General features: G+C 40.1%; 1 protein-coding gene across 6 annotated transcripts in view; it reads left to right on the top strand.

Moving 5' to 3' along the window:
• LOC1278717 (cytochrome P450 306a1) overlaps positions 1–13,279 on the top strand; it is a 98,525-nt gene that overhangs the window by 21,426 nt on the left and 63,820 nt on the right. The window contains exon 1 of one of the 6 annotated variants that reach the window (XM_061650884.1): positions 1,905–2,116. The exons of 1 other annotated variant lie outside the window; for it this stretch is intronic. Coding sequence is in view for 1 of the 5 variants with exons in the window: in XM_061650881.1 (XP_061506865.1) it covers positions 3,672–3,695 (24 nt within the window). In the remaining 4 variants the exon portion in view is untranslated. Of the gene's footprint in view, positions 1–1,904; positions 2,117–2,666; positions 3,243–3,658; positions 3,696–13,279 lie in introns of those variants that run through there. 4 more of the 6 variants (XM_061650887.1, XM_061650885.1, XM_061650882.1 and 1 more) reach the window with 4 other exon arrangements.

Genomic DNA, 13,279 nt, shown 5'->3' with positions numbered 1-13,279 from the left:
GTCTGTTCTCGAGTTACACGGTTCTCGACTTACGCGGATTCGGAGATACGCGGTTTTCTAAATTTGACAGATTAAATGTCAAATCAGTACAATTTGCTTCAAGATAGGTATAAATGGCATTTTGGATAACAAACTGAAACCGCTAAAAAGCCAGAAATATTAGAATTTTCTGCACGAATTATCTGAAATAAATGATAAAGTGTATAAAATAACTAAATTAAACCAAAAACTCCGAGTAATCAATAGTATTTAAGTCAGAAAACGTGAAATTTGACATACGCGGATATTCGAGTTACGCGGATTCGACGGGAACGCAGAAACCGCGTAACTCGGGAACAGACTGTACTCGAAGTAAATTTCTTTTTGTTCCCAATTGACAAATTATATCAGGGCTGTCGAACCCCATTCCCACATATATCTGGGACATTGCATAAGAATGATAAAATTTCCGGGTTAGGGCGACCGCCACTAAAGTAAAGTAGGAGTAAATGTAAACTGATTTGCGTATTATATTTGTGTTTCCATATTTTTTATTTAGAACGATTCGAGATACGATTATTGGTAAAAGAATAAGTCTTTAATGATTTTCGCCGATCGAAAGCACCATGCGGTATAGTAGCGCGTGATGGTGAAATCAAAACCTTGACCAAATTCTTTAAATATCTAAATGATGTATTATGGTATAAAAAGGTAGAATTTTATTCTCCATACAAATTACCTTCTCCTACTCCCCACCTCCCCACCCACACACCAACCCAACACCGTTCAATTGCGGACCGTTAGAATATTTTCAAAACTAATCCGGCTCGCGACCCAAAACGAGTTTGACATCACTGATCTAGAGAAAAAGAATTGGGAATACTTAGTTTTCTCATAAAATATTTTGATTTTGCTTTACACACACACACACACACACACACACACACACACACACACACACACACACACACACACACACACACCGTGCGACAACGGGAGTCTTTCGAAGATTCCCCCTCCATGTAAAAAAAAAAACACACACACACACACACACACACACATACATACACTTGTTAGTTTTATGAGGATACTTAATCTCGGGTAATTTGTAGAACTAAATTTTTTTGGGGCCGGTCTGGTGGTACAGTCGTCAACTCGTGCGACGTAACAACATGCTCGTCATGGGTTCAAGTCCCGGATAGACCCCATACGTAGGACTGACTATCCTGCTATGGTAACAATAAGTCACTGAAAGCCAAACTCACTTCACTAGTGGGTACAGCCAGGCCTTGACCGAAAGCGGTTGTTATGCCAAAGAAAAAGAATAAGATTTTGTTTTTCAATACATTCTTCCTCATAAAAATATATTGTTTTCTAGGTATGAACCAATATGTTCAAAACAGAGATTGAAATAAATTATTTTACAATCATTAGAGGATCACATATAAAGAGGTTCAATAACGGTTCAAAACTGACTTGATCTTTCAAATTTGACCCAAAACACCCTTCTATGATATTTTAACAATGTCGAAATGTTTGGGATTGTTACAGACCCACTTTTCCATCGCTGTTCTCTTGAATAGCTACGAAGGCTTTGTGGTACAGTTTTCAATTCGCATGAATTAACACTTTGACCCCTGGCCTGACATCGCAGTGCTGTGGGGGAACAAGTATCGCGATGGCAAGAGATCGTCAATTTCTTGTGCGACTGTTATCACTCTTTTGATTCATTGCGATAAGCGGCGTTGCATATATCGCTCTCATTCTCTCTTTCCTCCCTTATTCGTTCTAAAGAGAATCGCTGAACGTCAGATACAAAGCTGAGGGGTCAGCAAAAGCCGTCAAACGGATCAATATGACGATTCACTTAAAGTGTTAACAACATGCCCGTCGTGGGTTCAAGATTCAACTGACAATCCCTGCATAGTAAGGACTGACTCTCCGGCTGCGTGGTACTAAACAAGTCTCGAAAGCCTGTAAACACCGAAATGACCACGTAGGTCGTTCCGCCAATAAGAAGAAGAAGAAGAAACGAACAATTAAACCAGGAAAGTTGGCTAGAAAGGCCAAACACTGAAGAAATAGAAAAAAACGGGTGTAAAGGGATCGAAAGGAGGAATGTTAAAGTTGCTCACCGGTAAGATGTCTCAATAACATATATTTTGCCAAGTTGACTTGTATGTAATATGTAAGTTTATGCACATTATTTGTTAGTTCATTGATTCCTATACGTTCTTATATTTCATTGCATACATACTATTTCACGGGTTTTAATGCGTTATGGATTGATTTTATTGAAGTTCTTCAATAATAACTAGCATTATTTTTTCATTCTATAATTTTAATTTTTTCATGTTCAGATCATACAACATTATTTTTATTAAATCTTTGAAACACTACTCATATATTGTACTACTCATATATTGAAACAATACTCATAGGAAACAATTTAATGATTGTTCAAGTATTTTTTGCCATATAAAAACAACCTCGAAGTTCATTTGCCTCTATCAGCAAAAGTATTTGTTTACTTTTGTTATTGCCGCAATATGCTACGGTATGGGGATATATTATTTTCTACGCTTGCTGATTGCTATTTGACAAGTTTGAAATAATTAGGAATGACCGTCAATACATAAACACGTATGCAATGCACGTAGTTACCGTTTCACGTGTTAATATAAGTAAATAAAATACTAGAACTATTGTTATATACACAATATACACTCTTTCAGTTTTAAATGAAACGAAATCAATGGTTTAAATGAATGAGAGCGAAATAGAAAAATCCTTCGTTACTTGTTTTCTTGTTGTGTTGTGCTTAACGATGGAACGTAAACGAAAGTAAACCGAAAATGGAATGAAACTAATTGAGTGAGAAGAACACTAAAACTAAGAAAAACCAAAACTGAAAGAACGCTCCCCTCTGGCTTTTTGCTAGCTATGCAGTTCTTCGATGGCCAGCATTCGGAAGTTACGTACAACAAATAGAATAAATGAAGTGAATAAATGATTTACAGTGTTCACATTTACAAGTCTGAAGCAATTGGAATTCCAAATTTAGTGGTGGTGAAAGATATTTATGTGGAGGTTGTGAAGAGATGGCTGCAGTTGTTATTGGACAGTAGGAAACGAAGCATCGTGAAGTGTTTGCATTTTATACATCTGGTACATCTGGTTTTAGGAATTTAAAATAGTGACAGCATTTTTTGCGAACTATTTTTGTGTTGGTCGGTCAAAATCATTGATTCAACAAGTGATTTGTAAGTGTTTTTTTTTTCTTTTAAGATATTGTATCTTTGTTTCAATACCCATTGTTGGCATGCTAGAACCATAATTCTTAGCTGTTATTTTGGAAATCGTCAACATATCTGTAAAAAAGCGAAAAAGTTTTGTGTGTATTATATTACAAATGAATCATTTACACGTTTGATCGAGCGTATATAAGGAACTCCATTTCTTCGACCTCATTAGTGTGATTTAGTTTTTAAGATTATTGTAAAACACGAGAACTTTCTTTCCGTATACGTGTAAACATAGTCCATAGACCAACATAGACACACTAATACACATAACCAAAAATGTAAACAACACCTCTAATACAGGCGACCCTCGAAATACGACTCACTCGATTTTGATTTTGATAATTTATAGTGGTCTATATTTGATGACCTTTACATATAAAGAGGCGAATGAGAATAATTAACCCAAAGTCGGTAAGAAACATTACATACTCATTTATGCAGATTCCCTAACTACCCTTATTTGAATATTTATGTAGGGTAATCAATTTTTGTAATAAAAAAATCATTGCAGGGTTTTCCAAGTCACTTTCAAATGTGCACATAATTATTCACCGCATCCAAAATGTTTTTCAACAGCTTTCAAATGGTGTATTTGCTTCAACATGAAATTTCATTTTCAACACATAACAAAGAACTGTCCAATTCAATCCAGGTCCAAAATTACAATTATTGTGATGGAAATAGAATGTCCGATCTATGTGGAATAACATTTTTTTCACGCGATGAATAACAATGTTTACATTCGAAAGGAAGATGGAAACCTCTGAATAGATTTTTAAAATAAATTCGTGTATTTCATAAATCACAAGCTCATATTATAAATTAAAACTCTTCAACTCTGGTTTTAACCTTTGGATTGACAGATATTCGACAAACCACTCTTTCGACTCACATTTTACTTTAGGGCTTACATCTCGGGGGTCTCCTATTCATCTAGTCTCGGACATACGCGGTGTACATTCTATTAGCGCGTGGCCACGGAGCTGAAAAAATGTTGAAAAAATTTTCAACTTTGTCAAAATAGCTTGTCAACTGCAAAAAAGAGCTTTTCTCGTGGCCGCACCAAAAACATACACAAGAGCGACAAAAAGCTCCAACATCTGAATATCATCGATATTTTGTTTAAGAAGCACTAACTAGGTACATAAATCAATTAGAATCATGCATTCACGAACGTCAAATTTTGTCACCTTTTGTCAACTTTTTTTCCTGGCTGCTCCAGGTCACAAAATTTTGACAAAAGCTCAAAAAAGTGACAAAAGCTCACATTTTGAAAAATTTGTCAGCATTTTGTCACTCCCGTGGCCTTTCGCTTTATGAAAATTCGGAAATACAGTCTGTTCTCGAGTTGCGCAGTTTTTGCGTTCCCGTTACATCCACGTTAACAGAATATCAGGTTTTCTTGCAAAAATGCATTTAACAAATATATAATTTTGATTTTAGCTATTGCTTTCACTCGCTACACTATTAAAATCATTCGATGGATTAAGTTTTCGAGTTACGTGAATTCCTCTTATTTTTATTATTATACAGCGCCCACCACAACTATATGGACAGTCGTTTTTCACAATTTTCGGAAAATCCGTAAAAGATAGATAAAAAAGGGGATTTTTTAGTTGTGCAGAATACTATTTCACATCTTCGTACATTTCGTACAAAAATCATTCAAAAATCGAGAAATAACATATTCTAGAAAGATTTTACAGAAAAATATGTTTTATAGATTTTTAAAAAGTGTGGAAGGTTTAAATGAAAAATAACTTTTTTTAAAGTTTTGAGAGTTTTTTAAGACTTATCATCAAAATATTGTTTAATATCAAAAGTAAAAAAAATGTTTTCTTTGCACGTAATATTGTTTTGAAAATGCAAACTAAAATATGTAAAGATTTTCAAAAATTATTTTGAAATAACCATGAAAACCTGATCAATTTGGTAAACAATGGTTCAAAACTGATCCGATCAAACAAAAGCGACACAAAAACCCCACCAACGATTTTTTAGCAGAATCTAGATATTTGCTTTTGTTACATGCATAGTTACGGAATGTAATGCTAGCCTGATATATTTTTCTTCCCACTGCCCACTTCACCATCGATATTCTCTTAAACCGCCACAAAGGCGCTCGTAACCGTCTGCTTGTAAATTTTGATCGTGACTTCGTAAGGTAGTTTATGAGCCTAAATAAGGACTGGCTGAATTAGTATGTGGTATATATATATGTATTAGATAAGTATTTGTAATGCGGGTAGGAATATGTGCAATGAATATTAATGTAGGCCTTTTGCAATTGAATATCATATTCGTCTGCACTTAATCCAAAACATTTATGGGCGCCTTTGTAGCGGTCCAAGGCTGGAAATAGATGAACCGAGATCGTCGCGGTGCCGTGAAAATCGCGTATGACTTGTACTGTCAATTTTGTAAGGCTGGAAATAGACGAATCGAGATCGTCGCGGTACCGCGAAAATCGCGTATGACTTGAGCTGTCAATTCTGTTATAAAATCTGACAAACAGGCGAGATAATCGCGGTTCGTGTCTGGACTCATCCGAGGTCTGGTGACGATTGAATGTGCCGAGATTTTTTTTAATCAATTGGTGAATCAAATTATTTATTTCACAAAGTTTATGCAAAATAAAATACAACATTCGTAACTCCACACGAGTTTTCTAACAAATCCACCAGAAAAATAAAAATAATCGGTTTGCGCTACCACGAAAATTTCAGCAAAGCCGAAGTTGGGTATCTTTTCGAAACAGCAGGCGCAATTGGAGGCGCGCAAAATGGGTAGAAAGGAGGTGTCTTCATACAGAACATTTGGCCATCAAGGCTTTAGAAAAAAACACAAAACCGACGGCAGTTTTCGACGGCAGTTGTGAAATGCGACGAATTTTACTGGTATACGGGTATGATAAATGAATTGTTTTCGTTTACTAAATATTTGTATAGCACAAAAAACTTGTATTTTGCATCCATACTTTATAAATCGGCATTTTCAACGTAATATTGCGGCTGCTGCCTGTAAACAAATATCGACGGCTGTTGTCAAACTGAATCTCAAAATGGCAATATGCCAAACGCTAAAAATACACCTCCTCTATATTCTACCTTGGAGGCGCGGATGATTTGACAGCTGAACTGTTCTACAACTGTTTTAAATAACGCGCGAATTTCGCGGTACCTCGACGATCTCGGTTCGTGTATTTCCAGCCTAAGAGGACATCGATGGTGAAGTGGGTGGTGGGAGGAAAAAAAAAATCAAGCTAGCATTACCGTCCAAATAGACATACAGCGATAATGTCGCGCGCGACGACTTCGCGCTCGACAAAAAGTAGCTCAATTTTGCAAACAGAGCTACTCGTCGGGCGCGACAATTTTGGTTCATCCTAAATAATCGAATTATCTAGTTTTTTTACAAGCCAGATTAATGCCAAACGCAAAAAAATAGATTTGAACACATTTTAACCTATTTTTGTGTGTTTTCAAATAAAAAAAACAAGTTGGTTGACTGAGTCAAATGAGCTACTTTGATCTACACCGAGTGAAATTTTGAGCTATTTTTCGTCGCGCGCGACGTTGTCGCTCTATGTCTATTTGGACGGTTACATTCCGTAACTATGTACAGGCGGTCCCCGAGATACACGGTTAATGGGGACCGAAAACGGCCGCAAAATACCGCGTATCTCGAATTTCCGCGTAAGTCGAATCTCGTGATTTTCAGCTAAAATATCACAAATTTTCGTGTAATTTTGCAAGTAGGGGGCGGTTTTAGTCACTTTATGAATTATTTGACATGATTCTGACTGAATATAACTCTTTTAAACCTTTTGAAAGAGTTTTTAACATTCGATCAAAACGGAAATTATTTGGCAATTTGCAATTGATGTGTCAAATCAGTACAATTTGCTCAAAGAATTGTCAAATTTAGAAAACCGCGTATCTCCGAATCCGCGTATAAGAGGTACCGTGTATCTCGGGGACCGCCTGTATGTAAGGCTGGAAATAGACGAATCGAGATCGTCGCGGTACCGCGAAAATCGCGTATGACTTGAGCTGTCAATTATGTTATAAAATCTGACAGATAGCCGAGATAATCGCGGTTCGTGTATGGAACCATCCGAGGTCTGGTGACGATTGAATGTGCCAAGAAGAAATATTTTTCTATCAATTTGCGAATCAAATTATTTATTTCACATAGTTTGTGCAAAATAAAATACAAAACTCATTTCTCGACACGAGTTTTCACACAAATCCGCCAGAAAAAGGAAAAATAATCGGTTCGCGCTACCGCGAAAATCTCAACAATACCGAAGTTGGGTATCTCTGCGAAACAGCAGGCGCGATTGGAGGCGCGGAAGATTTGACAGCTCTACTGTTATACAACTGTTATAAACAATGCGCGAATTTCGCGGTACCGCGACGATCTCGGTTCGTCTATTTCCAGCCTAACAGTAGCAAATATTTAAATTCTGTTAAACAATCGTTGGTGAGGTTTTTATGTCGCTTTTGTTTGATCGGATCAGTTTTGAGCAGTTACAGTATCGGACAATAAGATAGGGCCTTTTTTTTCATTGCACCGTGCACTTGTTTTACCACTTTACTTGTGTTTGTGTTTGTGTTTGTTTGTGTGTGTGTTTGTTTGTGTGTGTGTGTGTGTGTGTGTGTGTGTGTGTGTGTGTGTGTGTGTGTGTGTGTGTGTGTGTGTGTGTGTGTGTGTGTGTGTTTGTGTGTGTGTGTGTATGTGTGAGTGCGCGGGTTTGTGTCTGAAGAAACGTAGCTTGACATGATGTCCTATTGCGTCGAAAGTATTCTAACAGTAGCAATAGACGAAGCGCAATCTCAGATTGCGCATATATTTATCTGTCAAACGGGCCGGTTTGATATATTTATCTGTCAAAAAAAATATATATATATCTCGGATATATAATCTTGAAAATTTATGCGCAATCTTGGCGCAATCTGAAAATGTATGGAAATGACGTTTATAGCTCAGGGTTGGCTACGCGAAATGACGTATGTTTTGATAAAACGAATATATGCGCAATCTGAGATTGCGCATCGTGTATTAATACGGTAATAATGTGTGTTATCATGTGAAACAGCGTGCATTCACACTTGGATAAAAGCTAAAGTTTGCATCGACAGCAGCGCTTGTTCCTCGAACGAAAACGCAGGTGTGCTGTTTGATGAATGTGAATGCGACAGCGATGCGAAATGGAAACGTGCACAATAACAATGAACTTGGCATTCCCTCACAGATGATTCTCCAGTGCACGCCATTGAAAGGCCTGCATGCATCTCTGCGTTGCACGTTGTGTGTGCATGGGAAACTTTAAGAGTGCATTGAGCAAGCGCGCAGGTGTTCTTTTCAATAGGCGTTTTGTGTCATGAGCGCGGCAGTATTCTGTTCTCGATTTAAATGGGTATATGCTTTCTTGCTTACTCATTGATTGTTTTTATCAATACGCTTTTTTCGCTGCTCGACAATGATGTAGTTCATTGCGTATAGAAGCAGAACGCAGGCAGTGCACGGCATTAGTCGTGTCCAAGTTTTTAACCAGTGCGTTCTTGACGGTCGAGGTAAACATTGTACCGATTATCAGCGCCATATCATAAAGCAAATGGCGGCTGCTGGCATTAAGCGCAAAACGATCGAGTTCGTAAAGGAACGATCGCGCACTTTTGTGGCAAACGAGCTTCGGACAACCGAAACGTGCTTGGACAAACGAAACGCGCTTGGACAACCGAAACGCGCAAGTCACCCGGACGTCCTCAGAAGACCACGGCGTAAGAAGACCGTAAGATTGTTAATATATCGAAGAAACACTGAGGGCGGTGGTCCTGCTAATTACAATAAAAACCTAACCCAAAACACAAAAAAACTACTAACAAATCTATCCGAAACGACTTACTTGTTACGGAAACACACACACCAATACACACTCAAACATACACACACATACAGACATACAAACACGCACATTCACTCATACAAATACACACACAAACAAACAAATACAAACCACACATAAACCTGTCCCAACGGGTGCATGGTGCGTTGAAAAAACCAAAGCCCTATCATTTTGTCCGATACTGTACGACCTTTTACGTGTTTATTATTTTACTTTAGACTAAGCGTGACAAATGGATGACTGAAACGTGACTTGAATGTAATAAATGTAAGCGAATTCGCTTCAAGTGGGCCACTCGCGGTTCGTTGAATTTTAATTAATAAAAAACAAATAACAAATAACAAAAATTAATCTTCTTCCTTCGGCGTCTCGATCGCAACTGTCCTTGTCGTCGCACCCAAGGTAGAATATAGAGGAGGTGTCTTCTTGGCGTTTGGCATGTTGCCATTTTGAGATTCAGTTTGACAACAGCCGTCGATATTTGTTTACAGGCAGCAGGCGAAACATTTCGTTTATTTATTAAAAGAAAACAATTCATTTATCATGCCCGTATACTAGTAAAATTCGTCGCATTTGACAACTGCCGTCGATCCTGGTTTTGTGTTTTTTTTCTAAAGCCTTGATGGCCAAATGTTCTGTATGAAGACACCTCCTTTCTACCCACTTTGGTCGCACCTACGCCAGATGACAGCAAACAATTTGACATCTCGTTTTTGCGTCCAGGTCAGACCGGTGACCGGTGTTGGCTAGGTGCTGCAATAATCATGTTCTGAAGAATGTTTTTATTTTTCCTCTTTCCTAATATGTAAAGTGTTATGTTTCACAAGTTTTTATTGGCGTTGCTTGTGGCCCGGTTCAAGTGTGGTGAGCAAACAGAGAGCGATGTGTACGCGATTATTTATGACGATTATTTATGAGAATATTTTTTTTATTTTATTTATTTTACTAGTAAAGGCCCGGTAAAATCTACCGGGTATTATATTTTCGTCTTGTTTTCAAACTCTACATGTTCAGTAGCAGCAACCATAACTTAACACCTATTTTTTCTAATGCAGCACACTATAAATGTGTTAAGCTTGTAACTTCTTAGACAGTTTTAACTGCACATCGCAATACCGGTTAATATCGATGAGGCTACTTTTCAGCTATACAGGTGTAAAAATTTGAGCTAATATCTGAAATAACCCTAAAAACCAACATTTTGAACTATTTTTTTAACTGGTGTTCAAAAATAAGGTAATTAAATACGCACATAGGGGCGGTCCCGTAGTGCAGTCGTCAACGCGAACGACTCAATAACATGTCCGTCATGGGTTCAAGCCTAGAATGGACCATCCCCCCGTAGCAAGGATTGACTATCCAGCTGCGTAGAATGAATCAAGTCTAGAAAGCCTGTATAGGCCGGCATGTCCGCATAGGACGTTACGCCAAATAGAAGAAATACGCACATAAAATACAATGAATACCAATAAATCTTATGTACTAAAACTTGTAAGTCATATCATTTTTTTTCTTGTTGATAAAATTGTTTAATTAAAACAACTTAAAATCTAGTACAAAAAATGGAAGTTGGGATACACGTAAGAAGGACGTACAGGTTTTACAGGTCACAGGTCTGACGTCTGACGTCTAACTGCTCGGTCGCATATCGCTGTGCTCCGCGTTTTTCCAAAAATATTTAAGTGTATTTTCTAACATACCCAGTTAATACTCGTTCAATTGACTACCAAACTGCTTTCTGTTACTGTTGCGCGTTAGTGTGTTATTTCATTGACCCACGACTGTGTATTAACGTTTTTAATCCGGGTTAACGGTGGTGTGATTAAAACCGCGCATAATTTCGCGATGGCGGCTATCTGTTTCGCGTGTGCTGTGCCACTGGATGCTGCTGACTGTATCGTCGGCTGTGCGTACTGTGAGGCTACTTTTCACCGCGGTTGTTGCAGGCTGCCTTCCGAGCTGATTGATGCGGTCCTGACTCACATCGATCTGCACTGGAGCTGCACTGGGTGCACCAATATCCTGAAAAATCCGCGCTGCCGATCAGTCAAAGAGATCGGGGCTCAGGTCGGTTTTCAAGCTGCTCTCACCTCAACTGTTGCGGCTGTGGGGAAGCTTATTGAACCGATTATCGCCGAGGTGCGCAGTGGATTTACTCTACTGCAAAATGCACCCATACCTCAGCTTTGCAATACCGATTCTCGGCCCGTTGCGGGTAGAAAGCGGCGTCGTATCATCGAGGATTCTATGTCCCCTGATGTCAACAAAAACGTAAAAATTCGTCAAAATAACATGTTTGCAGCGTCATCGCCAAGCGCGTACACTAACACTACAGTCGGCATCCCACCCCCGTCTACGCTACCGGAAGAACTCATGGGAACCGATTCGCTATCGTCACCGCTTCGAGCAGCGTTTCCCCAGCCGGCCACAGACAGAATATGGATCCGACTATCTCGCTTGTCCACTGCCGTCACCGTAGAGCAAGTGGTCGCTTCTGTGAAACGCCGTTTAGCCACCGATGACGTCCTAGCATACTGCTTGCTGAGGAAGGGAGTCAGTGTTGACAGCGTAAACTGGCTTTCTTTCAAAGTGAGAGTACCGGCCGCCCTTCGTGACGCAGCACTCGCCCCATCGTCCTGGCCTGTCGGTATTGGTGTACGTGAATTTGTACAATCCCGTCTACGAGAGCATGGACACTCATCGTCACCAATCACCATCAAACACCGTTCTCTCACACGCACACCTGTTGTCATCGATCGCCGATCGATGCCTCGCACACCAACATCCACTGTCTATCACGCACCGGCACACGCATCAACTTCACAGGCTCGAACACTAACATCACCACAATTGGGAGAACACACGCTGAACTCATGGTCCTAATTCAACACTCATTGACGGCCCGCTTTTAATTCGCCGCACTTCCAACACCAACTTACAACAGACCACACTTGACCGTTTCTTTCAGGAATAGACGAACCTCTGTTAAGTCTGCACAAACACCTACCTGTTATGTTCCTGCTGCTAATGCGCATCGCACTGCCCGTTCCACTGCCTCTGTTTACTATCAAAACGTGCGGGGACTGCGCACGAAGGTCGATGAGTTTCGCCTGTCGGTGTTGGAATCCAATTTCGATGTAATAGTGCTTACGGAAACCTGGCTCGATCCTAGTCTACCTTCGGCTTTGCTGTTTGACGATAGCTTCCGAGTCTACCGATGCGATCGTAGTGTTGACAACAGTACATGTTCCCGCGGTGGAGGTGTGTTGATTGCGTGCTCTTAGTCTCTGACGTCACGGGAACACACAACGGTGCATCCATCGCTTGAGCTAGTGTGCGTTGTAATACAACTAGGCAATTCCCGACTATTCATCATTGCTGCATACCTCCCGCCCAGACTTGCCGCAAATGCTGCCACGCTCCGTGAAATCGAAAACTGCATTCGCTCATTATGCTCAACTATGCATCCCGGAGACGGTTTACTCCTGTTAGGAGACTTCAACCAACCTCTCGTCTCCTGGTCAGCCGCTCAGCATGATCCGGATTTGCCATTTCTGCATTATGAGCCACATACGCGATCGGCTCTCTCCGCTCTGTTTATGGACGAGATGCATCATAGCGGACTCTTCCAGATCAATGGTCATCTTAACAGCAGCGGACGCGTCTTAGACCTGGTGTTTGCAAATAATGCAGTTGCTTCTGTTTGCCTTCCGCTTGAACTTTGCCTCACCCCGCTGTTAGCAAATAACACCTATCACCCTGCGCTTGAATTGGCCATCCCGCTACCACGAGAGGAATCAGCCGTTCCTGCGCTAACACCACGCCTTGACTACGCGCGGACGGACTTTAACAGGCTCCTGCCGATGATCGCCTCGTTCGCGAATGTCTTCGATTGTTCCCGTTACGCCACTCTTGACCTCGCTGTGAAAGATTTTGAGCGGTTCATGTTGCAAGCCCTGAATGAATGCACGCCGGTGAAACGACCTAAACGAGGCCCCCCTTGGGGTGACAGAACGCTGCGCAGGCTCAAAACGGCTAAAGCTGCCGCGTATCGCGATTATTTGTTGCGTAGGTGTCCCGCTGC

The sequence above is a fragment of the Anopheles gambiae genome, chromosome 2, assembly GCF_943734735.2.
Source record: "Anopheles gambiae chromosome 2, idAnoGambNW_F1_1, whole genome shotgun sequence".
NCBI classification, from domain to species: Eukaryota; Metazoa; Arthropoda; class Insecta; order Diptera; family Culicidae; genus Anopheles; species Anopheles gambiae.
This window is presented reverse-complemented; position numbering and strand designations above follow the sequence as displayed.